The sequence below is a fragment of the Zeus faber genome (genome assembly GCF_960531495.2).
Source record: "Zeus faber genome assembly, chromosome: 20".
NCBI classification, from domain to species: domain Eukaryota; kingdom Metazoa; phylum Chordata; class Actinopteri; order Zeiformes; family Zeidae; genus Zeus; species Zeus faber.
In genome coordinates, this window is record NC_137207.1 from 19,692,521 (window position 1) to 19,706,034 (window position 13,514).

Sequence of the window (13,514 nt, forward strand, 5' to 3'; positions counted from 1 at the left end):
TGCAGCCCACCCTCACCGCCTGGCGTCTGCCCGTCAGGAAGTCAAGGACCCAGTTGCACAGGGAGGCAGACAATTCAAGCTCATATAGGCTGCATTTCCGCGGCAGGTTTTGAAATGATCTCATGCCAGAAATGGTCATTTTTATGGATCCGACAAACACATGAGTTCACATGGAGCCATGCCCTCTCTCATTCACTTCCACAAAACACACGCACACATGGCCTCTCTCTCTCTCTCTCACACATGTGCATGCGCGCGCACGCACACAGACGCGTTCAGCCTCGCCGACAGAGACCTCCTATCTCACACATCCTCAAAACTTTTTGGCTCGCCCCGCCTTGGCAGCAGGACCAGCCTCCCGCCCCCCTCCGACACGGCAGCAACAAAACCAAACGGCCAGTACGGTACAACCTCAGAAGGAGAAGGTCTTCCCTTCCGACAGGAGAAAAGAACACCGCCCTGACCGCCATGAACATGAGGATGACGGAGGTGACGGCCGTCATCATGGCAATGATATATATGACCGTGATAATGCAAAGAGTGGCGGTGGCTGCCGCCGGGGCCGGGGCCGGGGTCGGGCTCTCTCTGGGGCCGGAGTCGTACTGCTCCAACGGCCCCACACAGTCCTCCGGGTCTCTGAGCAGATGGGTGGAGGAGTTGCTCCCCAACACCCCCACAAACACCACCACCTTGTGAGTATACACACACGCGGGCACACACTGAAACGCTGTTATTTTTTTCGAGGAAAGTCCCATTGAGATTGAGAAACTTTTTCAAGGGTGACATGGCCGAGAACAAAATAAAGTTGGTTCCTGTCGTTATTTCCAGAGGTTTAGCCGGATTGTTAGTTATTCATTTCTTTCATTGCTACACCCAGAGATGTAGGCCGTTGATAGCAGCACGAACCTTATGTTTTGGTGCTTGAGATATTTTCATGGAATTTTAAGGCTGCCACCACAGATGGGCAGCGGAGGAAGAGAGAGAGCGAGAGAGAGAGTTTTCTAAACACTTATATTATATTAACACATGTGGTGTGTATGGATTCCAGTGGCACCAGCACAAAAAATTGGAATACAATTCAATGAAAAAACAATAAATAAACACTTATTAGTAATAATGATGTAGTGCTATAATAATAACAATGAGGATACAGTCATTATGAATCAGAATACTAAGAGACACACACACACACACACACACACACACACACACACACACACACACACACACACACTTTTAGAGCCTTGTTTGCTCCCAGCCTTGCTTGTGCGCGCACCGCTTCTTTGTGGTCAGCCAAAAAGTCAAGGCTTACACATCGTGAGGATGTTTACCAGAACTTTCAGATAAGATCTAGACCAGAATATTGATTTTTTCCTTGAGCTTTACTACAAGATTTATGTTTAAATGGAACAGAACAATTGGAATAATTAAAATAATTTATTTTACGTAATAATGTGTATTTCAGGGTAACTAATCAGTGCTTTCCTTCTTTATATACAGTGTATATACTGTATATAAAAATCAATGAAATATTAAATTCTGCTTGTATTAAATCAAATCCGGCATTCATCATTCCCTGCAATATTCCCAAATCATAAGAAGGATGTGATGATTTAACTTGCCCTTTTCAGCCTATTTAGCCTATCCCATATACATAAGTCTATCCCATATACATAAGCCTATTCCCTTTATCTATTCTATTTTATTTTATTTTATTTTATTTTATTCTATAGTATTCGACTCACTGCATTACGTTTTAGGAATCAGTTAGTTGGTCTAGTAGAAATTCTTGGGTAGCTACTTCAGCCTAGGACATATTGTGTGTAATCACCGGGTGCGTTTCATTACATTTCACTGCATATATGTATGAAAGTATGTAAATGTATGTGACGAATAAACCTCTTGAATCTTGAATCTTGAATCAATGAAAGGACGGTCTTAAATTTTTCACAGCATTCATTTCTTGTGGCAGTGGCTTGCCTTTCAGGGCCATAATAGTGCTTGATTATCCCCAATAATATAGTTTTGATCCATCTCTATTTGAGGTTACGGTTAAATGTGAGCTCTTCAGGAAGATGAATGCACAAAATAAGGATGCAATACTGCCTCTCAATTGATTCTAAAAGTGAAAAAAAAACAAAAAAACAATAAAAATATGTGTATGTGTGTGTACAGCATGATAATATATTGTCTGTTTAGGTATTTCTGCTGGTCCCTTTACATTTTTGTCGTTTTGTTTTGCTTGTGCAGGAAAGTGAGTCTGACGCAGATCACTGAGATTCCACCGCGAGCCTTCAGCAGCCTGAAGAGCCTCAGGTCCCTGTATGTGTGTGTGTGTGTGTGTGTGTGTGTGTGTGTGTGTGTGTGTGCAATGCACACCCCATATGTGCAGGTGTGTGTTTTGTGCATGCATGTGTGTCTCTTCATGTGTGTGTTGGTAATTGACAAAAAAAGGTTTTTAAGGTGGAGTAAAAAATATATTTTCATTATAATTTTTTTTATATGTATTTTGTTCATTCATATATGTCCAGTAAGTTGAAAGACTATCTGAGATGTTTGATATAATTTGTTAATTTGTTAAGTGTTGGCCGGTGCAATCTTGCGCAGTATGCCTTTTCACTGTCTACGGTAGAAGTCCACCGGCGGCGCGGCGTAAGTGCTGCTTCCTATTAAACCCATGTTAATCCACCGCTGCGGCTGCCCCGGCCACTTCGGCCGCATGGCATTACTCTATTTTTACGCGAGAGGCCTATTTTGTTTTTTCAACTGCGCGCAGCTACCTCATCACTAGAACACGAGATAAAACTACATAATAATGATTTTGTAAAGAGTGCAATTAATTTAAATGTGTTTTATATGAGTCTACATTGTACCAAACCGAGAGCTGCTGTCGCATTTGCTTATTGATCAAGACCAATTTCTTAATACAAAGAACAAACACACTGTGTGTGTGTGTGTGTGTGTGTGTGTGTGTGTGTGTGTGTGTGTGTGTATGTAGGGGGGGATCATTTTGGGATGTAATAGAACACGTTGTCCTCAGCCTAAACTAACTTTCTCGTAGGTTCGTAATGTACAACATGCATTTGACGAAGATCGACCCTTACGCCTTCGCTGACATTCCGAAGCTCAGTAAGATGTGAGTACGACACAGTGTGTGTGTGTGTGGGTGTGTATTTTGAGGCATATGTGACAGTGATATACGGATGTACATTTGATTGTGTGTTTAGTTATTACATTTTTTATTACATATTTTTACATTTTTGTCTAATAATTGTTTTTTCTATTAATTTGTCTATTTATTTGTTTATTTATGTGTGAGTGTGTGTGTTAGTCAGTTGACATTGTTAATATATTGTTTTTTTGGTTGTTGGGTATATTTGCTGCAATTTGTGAGGTGTGTATGTGTGTGTGTGTACGTGAGTGAGTGAGTGAGTGAGTTGGATTCTAAATGCGAGAGCTTGTACAATAGGATGTGGGAACCTATAGAACAAAAAACTTGCATATTGTAATTTTCACCCTCATAAAATATTCACACACAGAAAAAAAATCACTAATGTGTAAAAACACAGGTGTGTGAATATTTTATGTGGGTGAAAATTTCAATATACAAGCTCAGACTTTTGTTCCCCAGGTTCTCACTTCCTATTCTGTAAGTTCTTGCATTTTGCAACATTGTTCTGGGTATATTTGCTGCATTTTGTATGTGTGTGTGTGTGTGTGTGTGTGTGTGTGTGTGTGTGTGTGTGTGTGTGTGTGTGTGTGTGTGTGTGTGTGTGTGTGTGTGTGTGTGTGTGTGTGTGTGTGTGTGTGTGTTTAGTCTCTGAAATGGAACAAGATGAGCCGCTGAGCTGGGCGCGAGCAGAGATTTGGCTGTGCTCTGTGCTGAGCCCCCAGTGTGTCAAACAATAAACAAGCCCACAGAATTTGACATGCACTGACGCCTCCTCCCGCTGTTTCCCCAGAATCATCTCATACAACCTCAAGTTGGAGACCATCAGTAGCTACGCCTTCTACAATCTGCCCCAACTCAGGAAATTGTGCGTGAAAGACCAATATATACCTGTTTGTTCCACACCTATGATTGTTTCTCTGCAAAAAAATCTGGACAGGAAAATTTGTGTCTGGAATGTTTTTATGCTGTATATATTAACTTAAATGCCCTGATAAGTCAAGTGCTACTTGACATTTTGCATAAAGTGCTACTTGACGTTTTTTTTCTGCAGATGAGTTCTCATGCAGATCAAGAAACTTTAAAATTAGGCCTTTTAGATCTAATATGAGTGAATATTCAGCAAATTGATTTCTCAATCTTTTCAGAAACCGCTTTTGGTGGAGTGACAAGGTGAAATAAGTGAACGCTTACGGACTCAATCCAATGGAACCCGAAAGTAAAGCTCAAACCCCTTTGGCTCACAGAACCTGGAAACCTAGGGAAAACCTAGGGGCCTCAGGAGGGTGGCGCCACCTTAAACAGTTCTGTAACAGGATGGTTTCGAGGCATGTTAGAATGGCTAGAATGGATAATCTGAGTGTTCTTTTCAGGGGGGGGGGGGGAAGCAGCCTAACAGCCCCCCTTTAAGTAAGTACAGATACAAATAGACTTTGTTACTTTTGGGAAAGTGACTACTGAAATAGCGTCAAATGTTTAGATTAAGATGATGAAGAGTAATTAAATAGCATCTCGGGAACGTCACCTAGTGACTTTAGAGGGATTCCAAGGGTTCAATACGTTTAATAGTAGATTTAATTCATATGTTTCAGTATATTAGCGGGAATATGTTGATGCGCTGTTGGAAATGAGGCCGTTGGTCCTGATAGTAACAGCCATCGCACACTACAATCCATTCCAAATCACCTGGCTCAGGTTCCTGTTATCTATTTAACTGTGTAATCGTTCCCTCCCTCCGGAAGTAACGGGTAACCCCTATATTAATCCCTAAGGTAATCATGCACATCCCCCCCCTGCACCTCAGGACAACGATGCCTAATGGCTCCTGCCTCAGCATCTGGTCGCTTTCGCAGATCAAACACAGCTCGCGACGCGTTGGATCCCCTCCACTTTGCTTTACCCAGAGAATATCGACGGTGCCGTCCCCATGCGGCTCCGCTGCGTTGGCTCGTTCACCTGGAGGCCTCCTGATCTTATTTCAGATTAGTGTGTGTTGATGTTCCCAGTGCATTCTACTTAAGTCCAGCCCTGATTTTAAAGGCTCTGAAATGGACAGATCATGCAGAGCATGAGTGCCAAATCCCATTGGGTTCAATTCAGAAGTCATTGCCAAAGTTACCCACACTCTACACAGCTGATCTGTGTGTGTGTGTGTGTGTGTGTGTGTGTGTGTGTGTGTGTGTGTGTGTGTGTGCGTGTGTGTGTGTGTGTGTGTGTGTGTGTGTGTGTGTGTGTGGTGTGTGTGTGTGTTTACACGCCTCCCTCAGAACCATCACCAATTCCAAAGACCTGAAGGCGATCGATCACAACGCCTTCGTGAACCTCAGAAAGCTGACGTACCTGTGAGTGAATTGAGCCAAAACTACCCTGGCAGCAGCTGTTAAACTTAGGTTTGGACCCAAAATGGGGGACATTTACGCATCTGCTATGTCACCATGTGGCCGGAGTTATATTATATACGTATACAGTATTTATTTATTTTTTACTTATAGCATTGAAACATTGGCTATGAGTTTGGAGCTGCATGTTGATGTCTTTATGTTCAATTATTAACTTTGATCTGCTATTAGTTGTGGACATTCTACTGATATTGAGACCCAATGAACTTGTTGATTCTGGGTGTGGATGTACTGGATAGTGCACTGGCAGGAAGCCCTGGACTAGATGCATGTTCTAATTCCAAATATCAGGAAGAGACTTAGTTCTTCTTGCGAGCTATTGTGTGAATGTTTAAACATTTAAAGGTCACTGTGTGAATGTGTTGACAGTTGGTGCATATTCCATCTTCATTTTTTTTGTCGCTGTCGACAGGTCCATCTCCAATACGGGGATCACCGTCTTCCCGGTTTTCTCCAGGATCCACTCCGCTTCGTCCGATTTAATTCTGTAGGTGAACACACATATTGTGGTTCGCTGGCAAACAGAAAAACCTCACGCACACACACACACACACACACACACACACACACACACGCGCGCATGCACGCACATACACACACACACACACACACACACACACACACACCAAATTGGTCTAGTGATGCAAGACTCGTGAGCGATTCGTTCCTATCAAACAAATCATTTAAATGAGTCGTAAGTTTGGAGCCGGACCAGTCTGATATATTTACACTGCGTTCTTTCTTGTGCCGTTTGTCCCCCTACCCCCACCAGTGAGCTCACCGATAACCTTAACCTGGACCGAGTCCCTGCAAACTCCATCAGGGGAGTCTGCACCCAGTCCATCTCAGAGATGTAAGGACTATACAGGGCCGCCGGTACAGTAGGGACGAGAAAACTGAGGCCGGTGCCGCCAAATGTGCCGGTGCCGCCAAATACCCGTCTCTGTGTCGTGCAAACTGATTATTGAGCTTTTCTCCTTGTAACTCATATGGAACAGAAATAGCACGGTGGGCGATTCGATGTTGCGCTGCAGTCATGTTACTTGGCTTCCTGTCTCCCCAACAGGCGGCTGGTGAGGAACGGCATCCGGAAGGTGGAGCGCGGCGCCTTCACCGGCACCAGGATGTCCCATTTGTGAGTCACAAACACCGAAAAAACACACAACCACACCTGGCGTCTGTTTGACACCTTTCTTTTCTTTCTCTCTCCCTCTCTCTCTCTCTCTCTCTCTGTCAGGACCCTGAGGAACAACAAGCAACTCGTTCACATCGATCCAGGGGCCTTCTCGGGCTCCAGTGAGCTGCAGGAATTGTAAGAACCACGACCAACTCTATCACTTCTTACTCAGTCGCTGATTCATCTCCTGACACCAAACGTGTCGGGACAAACTGGGAAACAGGAAACCTGTCGTGTGTGTGTGTTTATGTGTGTGTGTGTGTGTGTGTGTGTGTGTGTGTGTGGGGTGGAGGGTCAACAGCAATCTAGAAGTTCTAAATATACACCCAGCCGTTTTTCAGGTTACTCAAGTACGGTATTGATGGATTGGGGGGGATTACGATGACGGTGATTTCTTTTCAAATTCATGGGGAATGCATGACATCAAGAGGCGGTTTCGCAGAGGGGGGTTTCCTCTAAAATGAGGACTAAGGTAATGCTACTTACATGAATCCAGAATTTAGAAATGCCTTTCTGAGACATTGCTGAACTTGAGATGAATTAGTTCTAGACTTGACTAGACCTTTTTTTTTTTTTTTTTTAACCCAGGTGAGCTCTAATCTTCCTTCCAGAAATCACATTGTTTAAATGCCGCTGAGAAAGGCCTTTTCGGTAATTTCAGACGTGTGATTCAGTCCGAGACTTGACCTCATCCGCATCCTTCCGGAGCAAATTCACTATTCAACGTTGTCGGCCAAATATTTGTCCCCCTTTTTTATGCGAAAAATGTTTATGCATCAAATTAAATGGGCAATCAACGGAACGTATCGTGTCTTATCGTCCGGGTATTTCCTGAATTATTGGACATTTTGACAGGATGTGATTTACAGGATTGGGTATGTGGGGCGGGACGGGGCTATTTCATTTTCATGCCGTGGTCCACAAAGACTTGTGTTGAATGCCTAATCCATGTGTGTGGTGTGTGTGTATAGCGTTTTAGCAGACGTACACGTGACACTGTGTGGTTTCTCAGGAAAATCACAGGATTCATAATTTTGGGAGCTGGAAACATCAGAGGGAGATAATGTTGGAATGCGTCTGGAATTAATAAACAGGCAGGAAAAAAAAAAAATCCGACAGGACACATCTGCAAGAGTAGTTAGGAAGTCTTATCTTACCTTATCTTAGTCGTAGTTGTAGTAGTAGTAGTATCAGTGGATGTGTTTAAGTACATTAGAACTTCATTTCTCCAAACACTAATACTTATACTATCAATCCTTCCAAATCCATCCATGTTTACTTGAACTCTGCCAGAAACAAACACATACAGTATGTTATTTACAAACAGTATGATCAGTCAATATAAAGCCGTGACAGTGCATCTCCTCATCCGGGAATCGCGTTGAAAGTCGATGCCCGGCCAGTCAACTTGGCAGGAATACAGTTTGCTTCTTATTTCACAGGGATGTTTCGTTCACGGCGTTGAGCGCCCTGCCGGAGTCGGCCCTCGGCAGCCTCCGCACCCTGGTCGCAGAATCTTCCCTCCGTTTGAAAACGCTCCCGCCGTTGGACCTGTTCATCAGCCTGAAAGTGGCCAACCTCACCTACCCCTCGCACTGCTGCGCCTTCAAGGACCTGAAGAGATCAAGGTACTGGTGCCACGGAAACACATGGTGCTGAGGCTGATACTGACTATGTTTCTTGCACATAGAAAAGCGATTAGGGAGAGCTATCATTTTTTTAGGCTAAACCTTATTTTTCGGCGACTGAGAGTCACCCAGGGTGATTGGCAGTCGGCTCAAAGTCTTCTCTCAATTTTGGATCAGTTAAAAAAATGTTGAGGCCAATCACTCGAGTCGACTTCCAATGATCAAAAAATAGGGTTTAGGCTAAAAAATACCAGGGTTTTCCCTTTAAGAGGGGGGAAGCATTTTAAAGGGGGTTTAGTCATGATCAATGCCAGTGAAAATGCAATATCTTAAAGGGGAATATATATAATAATAAATAAAAGTATTTAATAAAACTAAATAAGCTAATAATGTCTAAATAAGCAAATCAGTAACTGCACAGATTTGTGAACTTGAAATGTCAGTTTTGTACCTGTAAATACATTTGCAAACAGAGACCTTGAAACGCCACCATGCGGCATCTCTGTGTACATGCTTCTACGTGTGTCCATAATTTCTTTGTTTGCGTGTCTCTGCTTGAACTTTGGCTGCTCCCCAGGCCCAAGCAAAACCCATTGATACAAGAATTGTGTCTCCGGGAAGACATGGTGAGTTTGGAACCCTCTTTCTACATGTCATACTGCCAGAACCCCATGATGGTGTCCTGCCTTCCCGAGTCCGACGCCTTCAACCCCTGCGAGGACATCATGGACAACTCCACACTTAATCCATGGATTCTGCGTTGCCTCATCTGGATCGTCTCCCTCCTGGCGCTGATGGGCAACTTGCTGGTGCTGCTCATCACATTAGGTGGGTGGCGGGTGGAGGGCGATTTGTTTCAATCGCTACCCGAAGGTCCCTCCCTCGTCACGTCAGAAGTTTGGAAGTCTCTCTCTCTCTCACTATCTCTCTCCCCCGCTGCGGTTCCGTTGGCAGGCAGCCCGCTCAAGCTCACCGTCCCCCGGTTCCTCATGTGCAACCTTGCGTTCGGTGACCTCTGCATGGGCATCTACCTGATGATGATAGCGTCGAAGGACATACACACAAGGGGCCAGTACTACAACTACGCTTTAGATTGGCAGATGGGCGCCGGGTGCAACGCTGCCGGCTTCTTCACGGTTCGTGTTGTGTCGTGTGTGTGTGCTGTTCGTATTTGATCTAATTATCCGATAGGCCCAAAGCAACCCACACCCTGGTTCTGGTTCTGTGTGTGTGTGTGTGTGTGTGTGTATGTGTGCCTGCGTGTGTTCACTTGTGCAGGTGTTTGCAAGCGAGCTGTCGGTGTTCACGCTGACATTCATCACCCTGGAGCGCTGGCACACCATCACACAAGGCCTGCGCCTGGAACGTTTGCTCCGCCTCCGACACGCCTGCTTTATCATGGCAGGGGGCTGGGGGTTTGCATTTCTGTCCGCCCTGCTGCCCACACTGGGGGTCAGCAGCTACAGCAAGGTAAGGACACGCCCTCGGACCCTCACACTCCCTGTTCACACTGCCCACACCCTCTCATTACCACCGCAGCCTCTGTGTCACTAATGGCCGGAGCCAACTGTAGGGCGTCCTCGGTCTCCAACCTTTTCTGCACCACGGACCGGTCATCGCGCACATAACAAAAAATGTGATGGGTGGACAATCTAGTCATTTTTCCAAATAAAACACTGTGCAGACTCTGATAGTCAATAAAACGGAATTTTAAAAAAAATTTAAAAAGTTTTTATTCTTTCTGCACGGCCCTGTACCAAATGACCCATGGCCCAGTATCGGTCCGTGGCCCGGTGGTTGGGGACCGCTGCTCTACCTGAACTAAATCACAAATTCTGGGTGGAGCAATAGTGCAGCTAGTGGGACTTTCTGTGGGCTATATCCTTTTTTGAAGTGGCAATCGATACGATTGTCTGTGTGTGGGTGGTTTGCACTACAATTCCCAGAACTCCATTTGAAACCATTCAAGACTGGGTTTGACCCTGCAAGAAAGTTTGTTTTCTCTTCTTATTTACTTTGTCTTGAGGTAGTGGCGATATTTTCTGTTCTTTTCTGTGAATGTTCATCCATAGGGCCAGTTTACTGACCACAATGAGCTCGGCTGCTTTCACCGCGGCCGCCTTTCACTCCTTTACGGCTGTTGCTCATAAAGTGCCAGCTATATGACCAATGATCAAATATAGTATCCTTTCATTACACAATCACATTGGACGGATTACCGCTTTAAGTGCAATTCAACATAAGCTCAACTGACTTGTGTGTGTCTGTGTGCACTTACATGTAGGTGAGTATCTGCCTGCCCATGGACGTGGAGACTCTGGGGTCCCAGGTCTACGTGGTGATTCTGCTGATCCTCAACCTGCTGGCCTTCCTGTGCGTGTGCAGCTGCTACCTCAGCATCTACCTGGCCGTCCGCAAGCCCTCGGCGACGCCGGTCCGCGCCGACATGTGTGTGGCCAAGCGCATGGCCGTGATCATCTTCACCAACTTCCTGTGCATGGTCCCCATCTCCTTCTTCGCCATCTCGGCCGCTCTCAGGCAGCCCTTCATCGGCGTGTCCGAGGCCAAGCTGCTGCTGGTCATCTTATACCCCATCAACTCCTGCTGCAACCCCTTCATCTATGCGTTCCTCACGCAGGCCTTCCGCCGGGACACCCTCCTGATTATTAGGCGCTTTGGCCTCTGCAGGGAGCGCGTGCACAATAACCGCAGGCAGAGCTTGAGGGACCAGCAGGTGGTGTGGAGAGCCCGGAAGAGCAGCCACGGGAGGGGTACTTCCCCGGCCGCTGAGCCCAGGCAGACAGGCAACCCGTGCGTAATTGCACAGATGACGGATCAAGGCCAAGCGCTAGAGCGCATTAACTCCGAATAGTGCCAGTGAAAAGTTCTTTGGGTTTTCTTGCCTGCTGAGAATTCAAGGAACTTTTCGATAGTTCCGGGCAGGTATGTCGAGGTATGTCAGTTTGCTCTACAACCTATGTTGTTGCATATCAATGTAAGAGATATTAGACCGCAGAAGAGCGTTATTTCATTCAATCCTGCACGCCTGGGAGAGAAGAGAAGGACAGCTTCCTTTTCTTCTCCCCCATGTGTTTGCATCCGTTGCATTAAGGTCGAGAGTTAGACAGCCGGTCTTTTTTTTACTAAATTATTTTGAAACGTTGTGTTCAGGTGGACTAATTCTCTTTGTTCCGACATTTCTTTGCAATATTGCCTTAAAATTCCATTGCCATTCCACAATTGTGGAATCGAACGATTGTACAAAATGCCCACGGCCGGCTGAAATATATGCAACCACACTGCAATAACTTAGAGGGCTGGAGTTCCGGGCAGTGAGATGTCTGTCTGACACAGTGTTGAATTTGTCGCTAGACAGTCTGGAACTTGTGTATAATAAATCAAGCACCCCCCCACCAGACACACACACACACACACACACACACACACACACACACACACACACACACACACACACACACACACACACACACACACACACACACACACACACACACATCTATTTCACTGTGACTTGAAGTCTTAAGGGAAACTTTGATGATAATAATGTAGATGTTTAGTTCCGCTTTTATGAGTGGTGTATGAAGGCTTAAAACTGTTACTGCCTCATTGAATTGACGGAGAAAGTGGTGTCTGACAATAACTGCTGTATAGGTACTGGTATTGACTGCTGCTCAGTGTGTGTTCCCTTCACTATGCCTCTTCTCGTACTCTCCAAGGGTTCAGCTCGCCAGCGCTTCAGGCTGAGTTAAACCGGCTATCTGCATTCTCTGCAGTCGAGAGGGTCGTTGATGGGCCTCACTCAAGTCTTCGGTTTTTGTCAGACCCGCTAGAACCTGCACTGTTTGCGATTTCCCTTGGTTTGCTTTTGATGGAATTACAGTTAATTTAAAGCCACAACCGGATTTGAAGGGTCATATGGGATAAAATGTGATGGATGGTTTAATATCAATACTGTGACTGTTTTGTACGGGAAGAGATGGGATGGACAATTGAAATGAGGATTTAAATCGCACTTTCTTAATAATAACTTAATTTCAGATTCTTATTTAACGAATGACATGTACTAGGTGTCACGTGTTTAGCATTAAAGATAACGATGTAATGGACTGTTGTTAATTTGAAAACAATGTTTTCTAAAACTTTTTTCAAATAAATGAATGAATCATTAGTATAAATAAAATGTACACAAATAAAATATTCACATCTCTCTCTCTCTCTCTCTCTCTCTCTCACACACACACACGCACACGCACGCACACACACACACACACACACACACACACACACACGAAGATCGAGGATCTCGTTCCAGCTCATTGATACGAATACCTCCCACAAAACGGCGATGCTGCAGTTACAAGCTCTGTCCAACAGAGGTGGCTGTGCACGCAGGATTATTTACAGTACAGTGATACAGTACCCTGTGCCACTTCTAAGGTCAGCTGTCATCACAACCGGTAGAAACACAAAGGACTTCCTTCATGCTTCTGTTCTGGCAGGAAGTAGGAGCAATCAATTTCATTCATGGGGTTTTATAAGCGGTCGTCCATATGAAAAGTCTCCAGGCACATCTCAAACCAGCTCAATCAGCCCGAGGAGGGATGCCGCAGGTCCGGGCCCTCGATAACCGCATTCAAGACATTCTAACGATTACGCACCACAGCATCGTTTCTCACCGTCGGGTGGAGATGGTTTGATCAGACCTGGACACAGCACAACCAAATGAGGCCATCCGACACGGACACCACGGACAATGAACACTGCGAATAATCGCCACGTCGGACTATTGTCGCAGTCTAGAGAGAACGTGAAAAAATGAAAGGGAAAACAAACAAGATCTATGGAAATGGGAACGAATGCGAACCCCATGTATAAAATATCTCTCCAACGATAATTATTCAGGCGTCCCAGTGCCCAATGGGAATCAATGAAATGCACACAACTGTAATTTGTTCATTAATACAATGTTATAACATAACATATGTACGTGCACATTCAGAGGTCAATTAGTACAAATCGAATCACTACTCCTTAAAGCCGTAACGTTTTGCGAGTTGGATTCACAACCCAAGGAGGCACGTGATGTAATACGTGAGATAACGTCATTCTCCTGCAGCAAG

General features: G+C 45.0%; 1 protein-coding gene across 1 annotated transcript; it reads left to right on the forward strand.

Annotated features, from left to right (window-relative positions):
* Window positions 1-468: 468 nt before the first annotated feature.
* On the forward strand, window positions 469-11,245 carry fshr (follicle stimulating hormone receptor; the record flags this gene model as incomplete). The annotated part of the gene is made up of 14 exons (XM_080021271.1): window positions 469-692; window positions 2,251-2,322; window positions 3,062-3,136; window positions 3,963-4,037; window positions 5,437-5,511; window positions 5,981-6,055; window positions 6,341-6,421; window positions 6,635-6,703; window positions 6,806-6,880; window positions 8,188-8,373; window positions 8,951-9,205; window positions 9,332-9,509; window positions 9,652-9,843; window positions 10,658-11,245. 14 exons carry the CDS (start codon window positions 469-471, stop codon window positions 11,243-11,245), a joined length of 2,220 nt encoding a protein of 739 aa, XP_079877397.1.
* Between the last annotated feature and the right edge of the window lie 2,269 nt (window positions 11,246-13,514).